The sequence below is a fragment of the Palaemon carinicauda genome, chromosome 13, assembly GCF_036898095.1.
Source record: "Palaemon carinicauda isolate YSFRI2023 chromosome 13, ASM3689809v2, whole genome shotgun sequence".
NCBI classification, from domain to species: Eukaryota; Metazoa; Arthropoda; class Malacostraca; order Decapoda; family Palaemonidae; genus Palaemon; species Palaemon carinicauda.
Genome location: NC_090737.1, coordinates 40914440 through 40927538, shown reverse-complemented (window position 1 = coordinate 40927538; position 13099 = coordinate 40914440). Strand labels below are relative to the sequence as shown.

At 42.6% G+C, this 13099-nt stretch overlaps 2 protein-coding genes across 3 annotated transcripts in view; both read left to right on the top strand.

The window, feature by feature from the left end:
* LOC137652295 (uncharacterized) overlaps window positions 1–13099 on the top strand; it is a 133190-nt gene that overhangs the window by 84747 nt on the left and 35344 nt on the right. The window lies entirely within an intron of this gene.
* PIP4K (phosphatidylinositol 5-phosphate 4-kinase) overlaps window positions 1–13099 on the top strand; it is a 101896-nt gene that overhangs the window by 67442 nt on the left and 21355 nt on the right. For both annotated transcript variants that reach the window (XM_068385604.1, XM_068385605.1), the window contains one exon: window positions 4515–4653. In XM_068385604.1, the coding sequence (XP_068241705.1) occupies window positions 4515–4653 (139 nt within the window). The remainder of the gene's footprint in view (window positions 1–4514; window positions 4654–13099) is intronic.

The following is a 13099-nucleotide window of genomic DNA, read 5'->3' as shown; positions in this document are numbered from 1 at the left end:
TTTAGATTATCACATAATCAATAACAAAGGTTTCATACAGTTTTCTAAAAACTATAAGTATTGTTAGTTATCACTTTAATGTATAAATGCGTTCGTTCGTTTGTTTATTCATTTGTTCGTTCATTGTGATGAAATGTAAACAAACAAAATGGCTTCCCCTCTGGGCATTATATGTAGGGAAGATGTGATTTAGAATCGGTTTTATTTAGTTTATTTTGAATTTCTAAGGATACATTAAGTAAATTGAAATTGTAATAACATCTTTACATAACCAAAACCAAGATTACATGCTTATACGGATAGTTTTATGATTTAGCAGTCTTTTTATACCACAGAAATGAGATAAGTTAAAATTAGTTTATTTTTACATTTTCCAATCAATAGGTCGTTTTATGGTCGGATATATGCAATATTCCTATTTATTTACTTATTCATTTACACTAAAGTAAAGACACAATACCTGAGAGGTACTAGCTGACCAGGTATCCAAGAGTATGTCCGAGTTTTCAATGACTCGGAAGGGAAGACTATTTTCTCCAGAATGGTTCCTGGTACAATTGGTCTTCCGCAGCCTTTTCCTTACTTGTTAGGAGCTAAGACCTTTTTCTCTTGGAGTGAAGAGACTACTAGCTAACATCCCGGGGGATGCATACTGATCAGGAGGGATTTAGTCATATTGTTTCGGTAGGTGGAAGCATAACCAGACTCAAGGAAGAACCTGCCGTTCTGCCCACGAGCCAGGGCGTAGCAACAACATAGTCTGCTTTGCATCCGGGCTTGCAGGCAGTCTACTCGCTTAAGCGAGATGAAGATTCCTCACCGATCTCCTATGGGAGAAAGGATGAGCAGGAGTGTTTTCTCCAGGACACGCTAGTTAGTCAAGATACAGTTCTTGGTCTTGCGGGAGAGTCATGCTCACTGTTACCCACCCAACCGCATAGCGAGATGAGAGGACGACCTCTTCTGGGAGGATGCTTATAGAGAGTATGTCAGAGGTGTATCCCCCGCGGGCCTGAATCTTGGTCGTACTCCATCCTCAAGGCAGTGTAACACGTCCTGTTTGTGCACCTTCACCCTCTTCCCGTTCTTAACATTATTGGAGAGAATAAAACGAATAACACAACTGTTTCTAAGACAAGACGAATTGGCAACAGTTGTTGGGAGGAGCTGCTAGAACACCACTCCTCCTTGAGAGTCCATGATTCCTAAAAGTTCTACCTGCTCTCAAACTCTCCAGTGGCAGCTGGATACCTTCTTGTCCTGGCCCAAAGATCCTCCGGATCTACCTGTCCCTATAGGGTCGGAGCAGTAGAGAAATCTGCAGTGGTGGGTATCGGATACCAGCCTACTCGTGATTAGATCTCTCTCCTCCCCTGAGATGGATGCTCGTTACAGATGTATCAAAAGGTTGGGGGCCCTCGCCAGTTGTACCTTACTATCTTTGGACATTTATCTAAGCCGAGCAACACTGCCACATAAACCTCCTGAAATGAGAGCAACCTTTTAGCTCTCAAATTCTTCAATCATTCCTTTACAGGACTCCCCGTAGTACTGATTAGTGATGGCTTACATATATAAGCAAGGAGGTACTTTTCCTCAGTCCTCAGCTCCTCTGCCATCTGGCTGTGGAGATAATCAGATTTATGGACGACAGCTCGGTGACCCTCTCAGCCCATTTCATACCGGACAAGAGAGCCATCTTGGCAGACAAACGGAGGAGGAAGATTTGGATAGTTGGCATTGAGGGGTTTGAATCAACAGATAGCCAACAAAGTCCAAACTTTGTGGAGTTCACCGACAATAGATCTTATCACGATGTGTCGCAACCACAAACTACTGGTGTGATAATCCACAGTACTGGATCCCCAAGTGTTCTGGCAAGACCCTTTCAACACCTGGGGGACAACCTAGACGTTTATGCGTTCCCCCATTCTACCCAGTAAGGAGGCTTCTGAACAATGTTCGGTTATCTCATAACGTATCTATACCCTTAATAGCTCTGATGTGGTAGCATGCAGAAGGGTTTTCAAACCTTCTACACCTCACAAAGACACCCAAGGAACTCCCTACACTTCCTGAGCTACTCAAACAACCATATGTTCAGATTTTTTACAGATGAGTAGCTTCGCTACACCTTCACGCTTGGAAGTTATCGAGCAACTCTTCACTGCACGAGGTTTTTCGCAACCAACTGTGAGGAGAATGGTAGATACCTCAGAGAGTCATCTATTGCTTTCTTCCAAGCGAAGTAGACTATCTTCTGTGGTTGGTGGCATGGAAGGGGCATCTCCTCACTCAGTGCCACTATTCCAACAATAGCGGAATTCTTGTTTTACCTCGAAGGAAAAACTTGGTTCAGTGTCGGTTGTGAAAGGCTATCGCTCAGCCTTAAGTATTAATTTTAAACTGAATTGAGTTGACATTTCCTCACGATGGAATTATCTTTCCTCATATGAAGTGATACTCAACTTCGTCCTTGAGTTTATTGCAAAGACTCAAAATCCAGCTGTAGCAGATCATAGATTCGGGCTCTTCTGCATTGAGAGTGTCCGTACTGCAACATATGATCCAGGTCAACTGTTGTTATGCCCTGTAAGGGTGCTGAGGAAATACGTTAAACAAACTGCTTGAGCTTGACCACAGATCAATAGACTGTTTTCCAGCATAGGTTAAGTCAAGAGGGGGGGTTACAAGGAATTCAATATCTTCCTGGATCAGGAAAGACATTGAATGAGCCCTCCAAGTGACTTATCGTCTCCTGACCATAGTCCTAAAACTCATGACGTCAGGAGCATTAGTACGTCCCTGGTGTTCAAAAGAACTTCAATGTGATGCAGGTCTTACAGGCGGGTATGTGAAACGTCAGTCTACTTTCACCACCCGCTGCCTGGGAGACGTAACCCACAGCAGCCTCGACATATACTCCATAGATCATCTGGTGGATGCATAAAATATGATCAATAACACCTCAGCTCCCTAGTAGGACAAGTAGCAGTTGGTGGAGGGCAGATGTTACCCATGTGTAAGTATAATATTGATAGGCAAAGGACTGGCTTTTCACCTTTAATTCTCCCCTCTCTTGGGGCTTGAGCAAACCTAGGAACACTGCAAGCTGATCTCTGACTGTAGGTGGGTATCATTGTTCCTTGTATATCCTAATATAGGCATTACATCCCTGTTCGCCCAGCGAAGTGGGAGTTGGGTAATGTCCAGGTAAGAAAAGCATAGCCAAGGGAAGTCTTAGCTTGACAAGTTGCATTACTTAGTTGTCACACCTTAGCACAATTGCTCAGGCTATTATCTCTCATTGGGAGTTAGCGAGGTGATAGGGCGTACATCTCCACAACTCATACAAAGCATATAGTTACACCCTGGGTCAGAGACCAGTTGGTCTTGGACTTCACCTACCTAAGCCGGGTTCTTTAATCTGAAGCTCTTTAAACATTCTGGCCTGCCGTCACCTACCCGCAGGAAGTCCTGCCTGCAATTGCAAAGTGGCTTGTGTTGGCCACTGGGTGTGCGAGTAGGGTGCTAGGTCCATCTACTGCTCTCCCTTGCTAATCTGCGGAATGGAGTAACACCTCGCTAAAAGCTTTTTGGCTAGTTTCAGCACTTGCCGAAATTAATCTCCATGGTAGGAAATGATTGGCTCCTCTTTGATAGCCAAGAAGATATCCAGTGAAACACACCATATGTTCCCGATAAAAAGTTTTCTTGTACCTTCCCCATACACTTAAGCAGATTAGTCTTCCAGAATGTTCAAGTATTCCAAGTTCCACTTATAGTAGAATATCGATGTGATGTTTAATAGCAGTTGGGAATTGTTTGTTCCAGATGGATTCATGATCCATGGAATAGAGTATTTAATATTTAGTTGTTTTCTCTTACCGGTTTACATTTTAATATTTATTTGATTTTATTGAAAGATTTTCCTATTGTACTTTCTGCTTCACTGGCGAATATATCAAAGAGCAAAGATCTTTACCTAGCTCAGGGGTATTTCCAAAACGTAAGAAAAGATTGTTTTGTTTGATTTGAATAAGGTAGGTATAACCAAAGTAGGATCATGTAAGAGTATACTGGTAGTTGTCTTTGAAAATAATATCCTGAGATGGAGAAATGAAACCGTAGGCAAACTTCTTATGTCAATTTGTCACGATGAATCATCGTCAATCTTGATGTTTTTAAAAGAAGCTGGTATTTTATCCCCATGGTGTACTTGCATGTTTGGAAACTAGTGAAAGATACTTGTAATAAATTATATCTTACTGAAATGTTTTTCTTTTTTCATAATAAATTATTTTAGTTTGGTATCTTTTACTCATTGCTTTATACGGTATTTCAGTGTTTTATAACATGTTGACTAGTTCCTTTCTTGATTAGTTCTTAGAAAACTTGTCTATTGAGGTTTTACGAGGGTAATTTAATTGATATATTAACATTTTCTCTGTACAGTATATTACTTTGTGTGTCCATTTTCTTTCTGTGATTTAGCTGATTTATTTACCTAATAGGTCACAACCAATTGTCATGGACTCTCCAGGCCGAAGTGCTGCTCGATTCTACAATTCTAGTGACAAAATGTACATTCTCAAAACTTTAACCAGTGATGAGGTTGAACAAATGCATGCCCTGCTCAAAGAATATCATCCTGTGAGTAAGGTTTTTCTTTTTTATTTTGTCAAATCTTTTATGCTATTTTCATGTATATTATGCATTTACTTTTACTCCACATGTTGCACAGTGTGCAAACAACTGTCTTTCATAGGACTATTACTTTCTAAGTTGACGGGCAAAGTTGAAAAATGCATGAATTCATAGGTATCAATCCTAACTCTCTCAACATTTAGTTTTGATTAAGAGTAACTTATCACTCTTAGACAATTACTGTATATTCATTGTCTAATGTGTATTGTGTTATTGGAGGAAAGTACAAAGTAGCATAGGAAATGAGACCCATGGGACACTGTTTACAGGTGACCATGTAATGAAAACAGTATCAACAGAAGCAGTTTGAAATAGGGAAGAAGGGAATAGAGAAGAGATGTTTAATAATCATTGTAAGCAAAACCAATAATATGGCAAAGGAGATTAAAAAATGTTTTTCAATATTAAACTTACCCGATGATCATATAGCTGTCAGCTCTGCTGCCTGACAGAAATAACCTACGGGCGGAATACGCCAGCGATCGCTATACAGGTGGGGGTGTACATCAACAGCGCCATCTGTCAAGTAGGTACTCAAGTACTCGATGTCAACATAGAACCAATTTTCTCTCTGTCGTGCCAATGGCAAGACCTACTAAATACGCCGTCCCTAACTGGATTTGTTTTCACAACGATTTGGTGAAGTACACTATTCCAGTTTTGAGCTTTCGCTATGCAGGGGTTTTATCTTCATTTCAAAACTTGAACTCGTTTTGGATAGATTTAATTATGGTGACGAAGAGAGTATGGACTCTCTTTCACTTTTAAATGGCCGACCCTTCCCTTAGACGGAAGTGTGTTTAGGTTTTTGGTAATTTTGCTTAACAAGTTATAGATCTATTTATTTTATATCTCTCCGCCTTTATAGGCCTCTTCGATTAACTTTCCATTTATTATAAACTTTTAAAAAATAAATTTTTTGTTTGTTTATATGCGACCTTTCCTAATAGTAGGCGGTCCTTACTTGGAACCGAAGTTAATTAACATTGAGCCCGTTATATCGTATTTAACCTTTTAAGAATTTAATACTTTTTTAATTTTAATGTTTTATGAAAGAATTTCTTTGATAGTCTCGTACTGTTTTCAAAGATGAACTAACGTTTAGTTTTTTTTTTGTTTAGTCTCCGCAGTTGTTGACGTTCAGAACGTTCAACATGCGCTCTATCGTTACGATAGAGAGAGAGAGTGTATCACGGTTTCACTTTGCAGTAAGAGTAAACCGATTCTAGCGTTTCGTTCATTCTTTCTTAGCTTAAATGGTTTAAAGAATTTCTTTGATAGTCTCGTACTGTTTTCAAAGATGAACTAACGTTTAGTTTTTTAGTCTCCGCAGTTGTTGACGTTCAGAACGTTCAACTTGCGCTCTATCGTTACGATAGAGAGAGAGTGTATCACGGTTTCACTTTGCAGTAAGAGTAAACCGATTCTAGCGTTTCGTTCATTCCTTCTTAGCTTAAATGGTTTAAATTTTAAATAAAGGAACTTTTTATTTGGGAAACCTTTCAGTTTTTTCCTTTAGCAAATAACATGTTTTAACGATATATAATTGGGCTCTTCTCTCCGGTGCTAAATCAAGAGAGAAGAGAGAGAGAGATAGAGACGGAGGGAGAGAGAGGAGAAAAAACGTTTCGTTCAAGCGGGTAACGTTGTTCTCGTTTTTTACTCTTCTCCCTAGTCGCTGTAGGGGAAGAAGGTAAAACGTTTCTAGGGTTTTATTCTTGTTCCCAGGCTTTATGCGGTGAGAGATTGTAAACGTAGTTTATTTGATCTAGTGTTTAGTCTCTTTTCCAGCCACTGAATTCTTTATCTTTATTTATGTTTTTCTGTTGCATTGTAAAACTGTTTTCGCAATTACTACCTTTTAATGAAGGATAGGATTGCGTGTTTCAGGTAGAAATCGGTTAATGTTTCGATTTCAGTGAAATAAGTGCAAACAGAAAATCAAAAGTGATAAAGTGATATGCGCAAAGTGTTACAGTGTTGCGTCCGAGGGTTCGTCTGTTCGTGCCAGTTGTTCACCTAGTCCGGGACCTCTTACAAGCTCCCAAGCCCAGGGGAGAAGTAATGTCGAACGACTTATGGGTTCCACAGGCCTTGATCGACGAACAGACGTTTTTCCCTCCGTGGTTTCGGGCGTATCTACACACGTTAGCCGACGTGAGATCGCCCCACCCACACAAAGACGAGAGAGCCCATTTATTCCTCGTCTGCGGAAGAGGTTTCTCGTAAGAAACCATGGACCACATCTTGCAGCTTTTAAGTGCAAGTCGGTCCCTTCCGCGCAAGTCCAACGGCCTAGGTGTAGCCACTGGGTCAGTTCGGACTCGCTGCAGTCATCCGACGACTGCACACCTCCCAAGAGAGGCAAGGTGGTACCGCAACAGGCAGTAACTCCGTCTGTTGCCGCACCAGCTGTTTTAGACCCTCAGTCACAACGGACAGTAGCTCCGTCTGTTGCCGTTTTTTGTAGACCCTAAGTGGTCTTTACTGCAGTCTATGCAGACTCAGTTAGCTGCGGTTATGCAGGAGTTTCGTGCGGAGAAGGTTGACACTGCTCTCGTTAGCCTACAACCTGCCACGGTTGTGCGCCCAGCTCACGCTGAGGCTGCCTGCTCCCACACTCCGGCTGCGGAGAACTCCACCTCCGATGCGCAATCGACCCTGCCAGACGCATGTTAACGTTAGCCGACGTGCGGCTCCCTCCGTTAACATGCGTGAGCTACCGCATCAGCAGTGGGAAGGTGGAGTCAAGCTGCCGTGTTTTGACGCGATGCGTTAGTTTCCGCAACCCACGGCAGTCCCCACCACGCACCACCACTCCGCTTTGGTTGTTGCCTGCTCCCACACTCCGACTGCGGAGAAGGTTGACGATGCACCCGTTGGCCTACAGCCTGCCATGGTTGTGCGCCCAGCATGGCTGCCTGCTCCCACACTCTTGTTGTGAGAGCTCCTCCACCCATGCGCAGTCGACCCTGCCAGACGCATGCTGACTCCCACAGACACACGGAGCACTCCGTTGCCGTGCGTGAGCTACCACAAGCTGCCGTGTTTTGACACGGTGTGTCAGCCTCCGCAACCCACTGTGGTTACCGCCACTCGCCCGCAGCAGACTAGTCAGTCAGGAGTTGAGGCTTCCCCACACAGCTTTGGTTGTTGCCAGCTCACAGACTGTCAAGCAGTTACATAACGTTGCCTTCTGGTCTGCTGCTTATGCACCAGTGAGACCCTCACTGAGATATCCTAGCTTTTCTCGGACATGGTTCCTGTAGATGAGAAAGTGCTGTTCTCCCTCCTTCTGATATTCCTTTGAGGACTCTGTCATTTGGAGAGGAGCCTTAAGCTGCTTAGCCTCCTATGGACTTTAATTAAAGCATTACAAGGCTTCCAGGGATGGTAAATGGTTCCGCTTCAGTCGCTAACCCCGTCTGTTGCCACACCTGCTCCCATAGACCCTAATGGGCTTTGTTGCAAGACATGCAGTCCAAGCTTGTGTCCTTGATAGAGGATTTTTTACGGAGAAGAACCTTCTAGCCAACAACCTTCCTACCGGTTGGTTGTACGCCCTGTTGACGCTGAGGTATCCTACTCACGTCCGCCAGTTGAGATGGTTTCTCCACCGGTGCGACCCAGTGTGGGTTGCCAGTCGCACGTTGACGTTAAGCGACTCTCAGAGGTGGTTGTGGACGTTCAGTGTGTCACTAGGAAGACGTTCAACAACCAGCAGAGGTGACTTGTTGTGACGCAGTGCGGCAACCTCAGCAACCCGGTAGGGGGTTGACTGCACAACCCAGACAGTCTAGACAGTTTCGGGTTGACGCTGTACTTCCTCGCGTCCCCATGGTTGACAGTTCACAGACTGTGCAGCAGTACCATGATCTTGTGTCCGGCTCCGTCACGCATCCACCAGTGCGACCGGATTCAGCGAGTCAGACTTTGCCCACTCCGTTGCCGTTTCCTCATCAGTTTCGGATGAGGAACCCTCTGATGAGGACATTGCTGAACAAGACGATCAACCCCCAGCCCTGCTATCCATCCAGAGGATGCTGAAGAAGGAGCACTGCCCTGTCAGGCTGTGGATGAGTCTGGTAAGGACACTGTCATCCGTGGTTCAATTTGTGTCACTTGGAAGACTACACCTCCGTCCTCTTCTGTATCATCTAGCTTTTCACTGGAAAAGGACAAGATGCTAGAAGCGGTCTCGATCCCGGTTTCCGGAAAGATAAAGTCTGGTCTGACTTGGTGAAAGGACTTTATCAACCTTTGAAAGGGTCTTCCCCTGACTGTTCAGACTCCCAACCACGTTCTCTTCTCGGACGCATCGGACGTAGGCTGGGGTGCGACATTAGGCGGTAGGGAATGCTCGGGATTATGGAACTCGAGTCAAAGGACAAGGCATTTCAACTGCAAGAAGCTTCTGGCAGTACGTCTGACCTGGAAAAGCTTCAGGTCTCTCCTTCAAGGCAAGTGGTGGAGGTGAACACGGACAACACCCTGCTTTGACGTACATCTCCAAGCAAGGAGGGGCCTACTCTCTGACATGGTACGAGTTCGCAAGAGACCTCTCCTGTTCAACAGGTCTAGACTTTTCACTAGTAACGAGGTTCATCCAAGGCAACTTGAATGTCATAGCAGATTGTCTCAGTAGGAAGGGACAAATAATTCCAACATTTTGGACCCTCCACAAGGATGTATGCAAGAGACTTTGGGCCACCTGGGGCCAGCCAACCATAGATCTCTTCGCAACCTCGATGACCAAGAGGCTCCCAATACTTTGCTCACCTATCCCGGACCCAGCAGTAGTTCATATAGATGCCTTTCTACTAGATTGGTCACATCTAGATCTATATGCATTCCCTCCGTTCTAGATTGTCAACAAGGTACTGCAGAAGTTCGCCTCTCACGAAGGGACAAAGTTGACGCTAGTTGCTTCCCTCTGGCCCGCGAGAGAATAACTCACCGAGGTACTTCGATGGTTAGTAGACGTTCCCAGAACACTTCCCCAAAGGGTGGACCTGCTACGTCTGCCACGCGTAAAGAAGGTACTCCAAGGCCTCCACGCTCTTCGTCTGACTGCCTTCAGACTATCGAAAGACTCTCGAGAACTAGAGGTTTTTCGAAGGAGGCAACCAGAGCGATTGCTAGAGCAAGGAGAACATCCACCCTTAGAGTCTACCAATCGAAGTGGGAAATCTTCCGAAACTGGTGCAAGTCAGTATCCGTATCCTCGACCAGTACCTCTGTAACTCAAATAGCTGACTTCCTCTTATATCTGAGGAAAGAACGATCTCTTTCAGCTCCCACTATCAAGGGTTACAGAAGCATGTTGGCTTCAGTCTTCCGTCTCAGAGGCTTAGATCTTTCCAACAATAAAGATCTACAGGACCTCCTTAAGTCTTTTGAGACCACGAAGGAGCGTCGTTTGGTTACACCTGGTTGGAATTTAGACGTGGTTCTAAGATTCCTTATGTCAGACAGGTTCGAACCACTTCATTCAGCCTCCCTGAAAGATCTCTCCTTTAAGACTCTTTTCCTGATATGCTTAACCACAGCTAAAAGAGTCAGTGAGATTCATGCCTTCAGCAAGAACATCGGATTCTCATCCGAAACGGCTACATGTTCTACAACTTGGTTTTCTAGCCAAACACGAGCTGCCTTCTCGGCCTTGACCAATATCGTTCGATATTCCAAACTTATCGTATGGTTGGAAATGAACTAGAAAGAGTATTATGTCCTGTAAGAGCTCTTAAGTTCTATTTTAAAAACCTTTACGAGGCCCGTCTGAAGCTTTATGGTGTTCAGTTAAGAATCCATCTTTGCCTATGTCAGAGAATTCTTTATCCTATTTTATCAGACTGTTAATACGAGAAGCTCATTCCCTTCTGAATGAGGAAGACCAAGCTTGGCTGAAGGTAAGGACACACGAAGTTAGAGCTGTCACAACTTCCGTGGCCTTTAAACAAAATAGATCTCTGCAAAGTATATTCGACGCAACCTATTTGAAAGGCAAATCAGTGTTCGCGTCTTTTATCTTAAGAATGTCCAGTCTCTTTACGAGAACTGCTACACTCTGGGACCATTCGTAGCAACGAGTGCAGTAGTGGTGGGGGCTCCACCACTACAATTCCCTAATTCCAGAACCTTTTTAATCTTTCTCTTGAAATATTTTTGGGTTGTCCGGAAGGCTAAGAAGCCTTTCGCATCCTACTTGATTTGGCGGGTGGTCAAAATCATTTCTTGAGAAGCGCCTAGATTAGAGGTTTTGATGAGGACCTTTAGTATGGGTTGCAACCCTTCATACTTCAGCTCCTAGGAGTCGCTCAGCATCCTATGAGGATCGCGAGGCTCAGTAAGGAAGACGTACTTAAAAAGGCAGAGTAATTGTTCAAGTCGTCTTCCTTACCAGGTACTTATTTATTTTATGCTTGTTATTTTGAATAACTGCTAAAATGAAATACGGAATACTTAGCTCATAATAATGTCAACATGTAATGCTGGTCTCTACCCACCCCCCTGGGTGTGAATCAGCTATATGATCATCGGGTAAGTTTAATATTGAAAAATGTTATTTTCCTTAGTAAAATAAATTTTTGAATATACTTACCCGATGATCATAAATTAAAGGACCCACCCTTCCTCCTCAATAGAGACCCAGTGGACAGAGGAGAAAATTGGTTCTATGTTGACATCGAGTACTTGAGTACCTACTTGACAGATGGCGCTGTTGATGTACACCCCCACCTGTATAGCGATCGCTGGCGTATTCCGCCCGTAGGTTTTTTCTGTCGGGCAGCAGAGCTGACAGCTATATGATCATCGGGTAAGTATATTCAAAAATTTATTTTACTAAGGAAAATAACATTTCAATACTCAACATTTATTGAAGGAGCTAATAATAAAGATATCCAGGAACAATATGGTATGGTTTTGGGACCAGACCCTGGAGATTGCGCAACTGAGAGGTCAGAAATGGAAGTGGAGTAAGAAATAAAAAAGCAGCTGCAGCTTGGAAGAAATTGGAAGGGGTTGCTCAATCACAAGTATACTGTATAAAGCAATCTTAATTGTATTTCCTTTGCAATGCATCAGTCTCTGTTCTGCAAAGGTTATAATCTTATATAAAAAAATTTCATTATTATTATAAAATTAGTCTGGTTGAATTGTTTTTAATACAAACATGTTTATGATGTAATATTAAACCATTTCACAGAGCAAAGATAGAAGCATTGAAAATTGAGTTTTTTTTAAGAGATATATAAGGATAATTACATTTTTCTGAGATTCATGGCAGGAGGTCATTAAGAAAAATAACATCACAAATGAGAAACTAGTAGATAAATTGTGGCAATATGAAAGTTTTATAAATTGAGATGAAGAGGGGAAAATAGCAATCCTTTAGAGAAGTATTAAGTTTAGAAAGGCAGGAGATCAATCATTTGGAAGTTCAAAAAAATCACGGAGAAGGGTTGTAAATGAACACTTGGGCCCTGGGAATTCAAGCAGAAAGTTCAGAAAGAGAAGTGAAAGTACTTGACATTTATCAAATTCAGTGAAGAGAAAACATGACACTTAAGATGCGAGTGATCATATCCAATCAGACACTTCTTTTGCTCACACATGATCTCAGCTTTATAAGAGCACGAGTACAGACACCAAAGTCCACTGATGGGTATTTCTTGAGTTACCCATCTGGCATCTTAAACTTACAGTATAAGCCCAATAATCTTGAAGCTCTGCTATGGAACTGTAGAATGAATCTGGCAATATTCTGGATTCTTTAATACAGTACTAATGTTTTTCCCCGCTAAGCCTTCCTCACGTCACTTGCAAATGCATAGAAGATTTACTTCCAGAATTATCCTAATGTTGAAGATAGTGCTGTTATTAGTCATTGCCCACGCTGAAAAGTTGGCAAATTTTTATGATTGACCATAGAAAATCTTGTGTATGTTAGAATGGTAGATATAGTTGCTCGTTTTCAGGCGTTGAAAAGAATACGTTTGAACCAGGGAAATTAAATTAATTAATAATACCTTTTATAGTCGGGCAATTAACTCACTTTTAGAATGAACTCGAATAGAAATATTTTCTCTGTGGAAATACACTTGGTCATGTCAGGTTGAGGAAAGGTAGCCATTTTTAAAATTTTCTCTCTTTTTATATGTTTTTATGTACCTAGTGATGAAACATAAGCAAAGCAATTGATAGTTGGTCAGGGACATGTCATTTGGAACTTATTGCTAATAGGGTAAGATCACTTAAATTTTATTATAAATGCAGCAGTTTATTAAGGCTTGCAAAGGGATAGAATGTAGGAGGTGGTTGAAATTGTCAACACTTATCTGATGTTCATGTGGATGTGGACCAGGTTGATGTCAGTCCATAATTGTTCCTA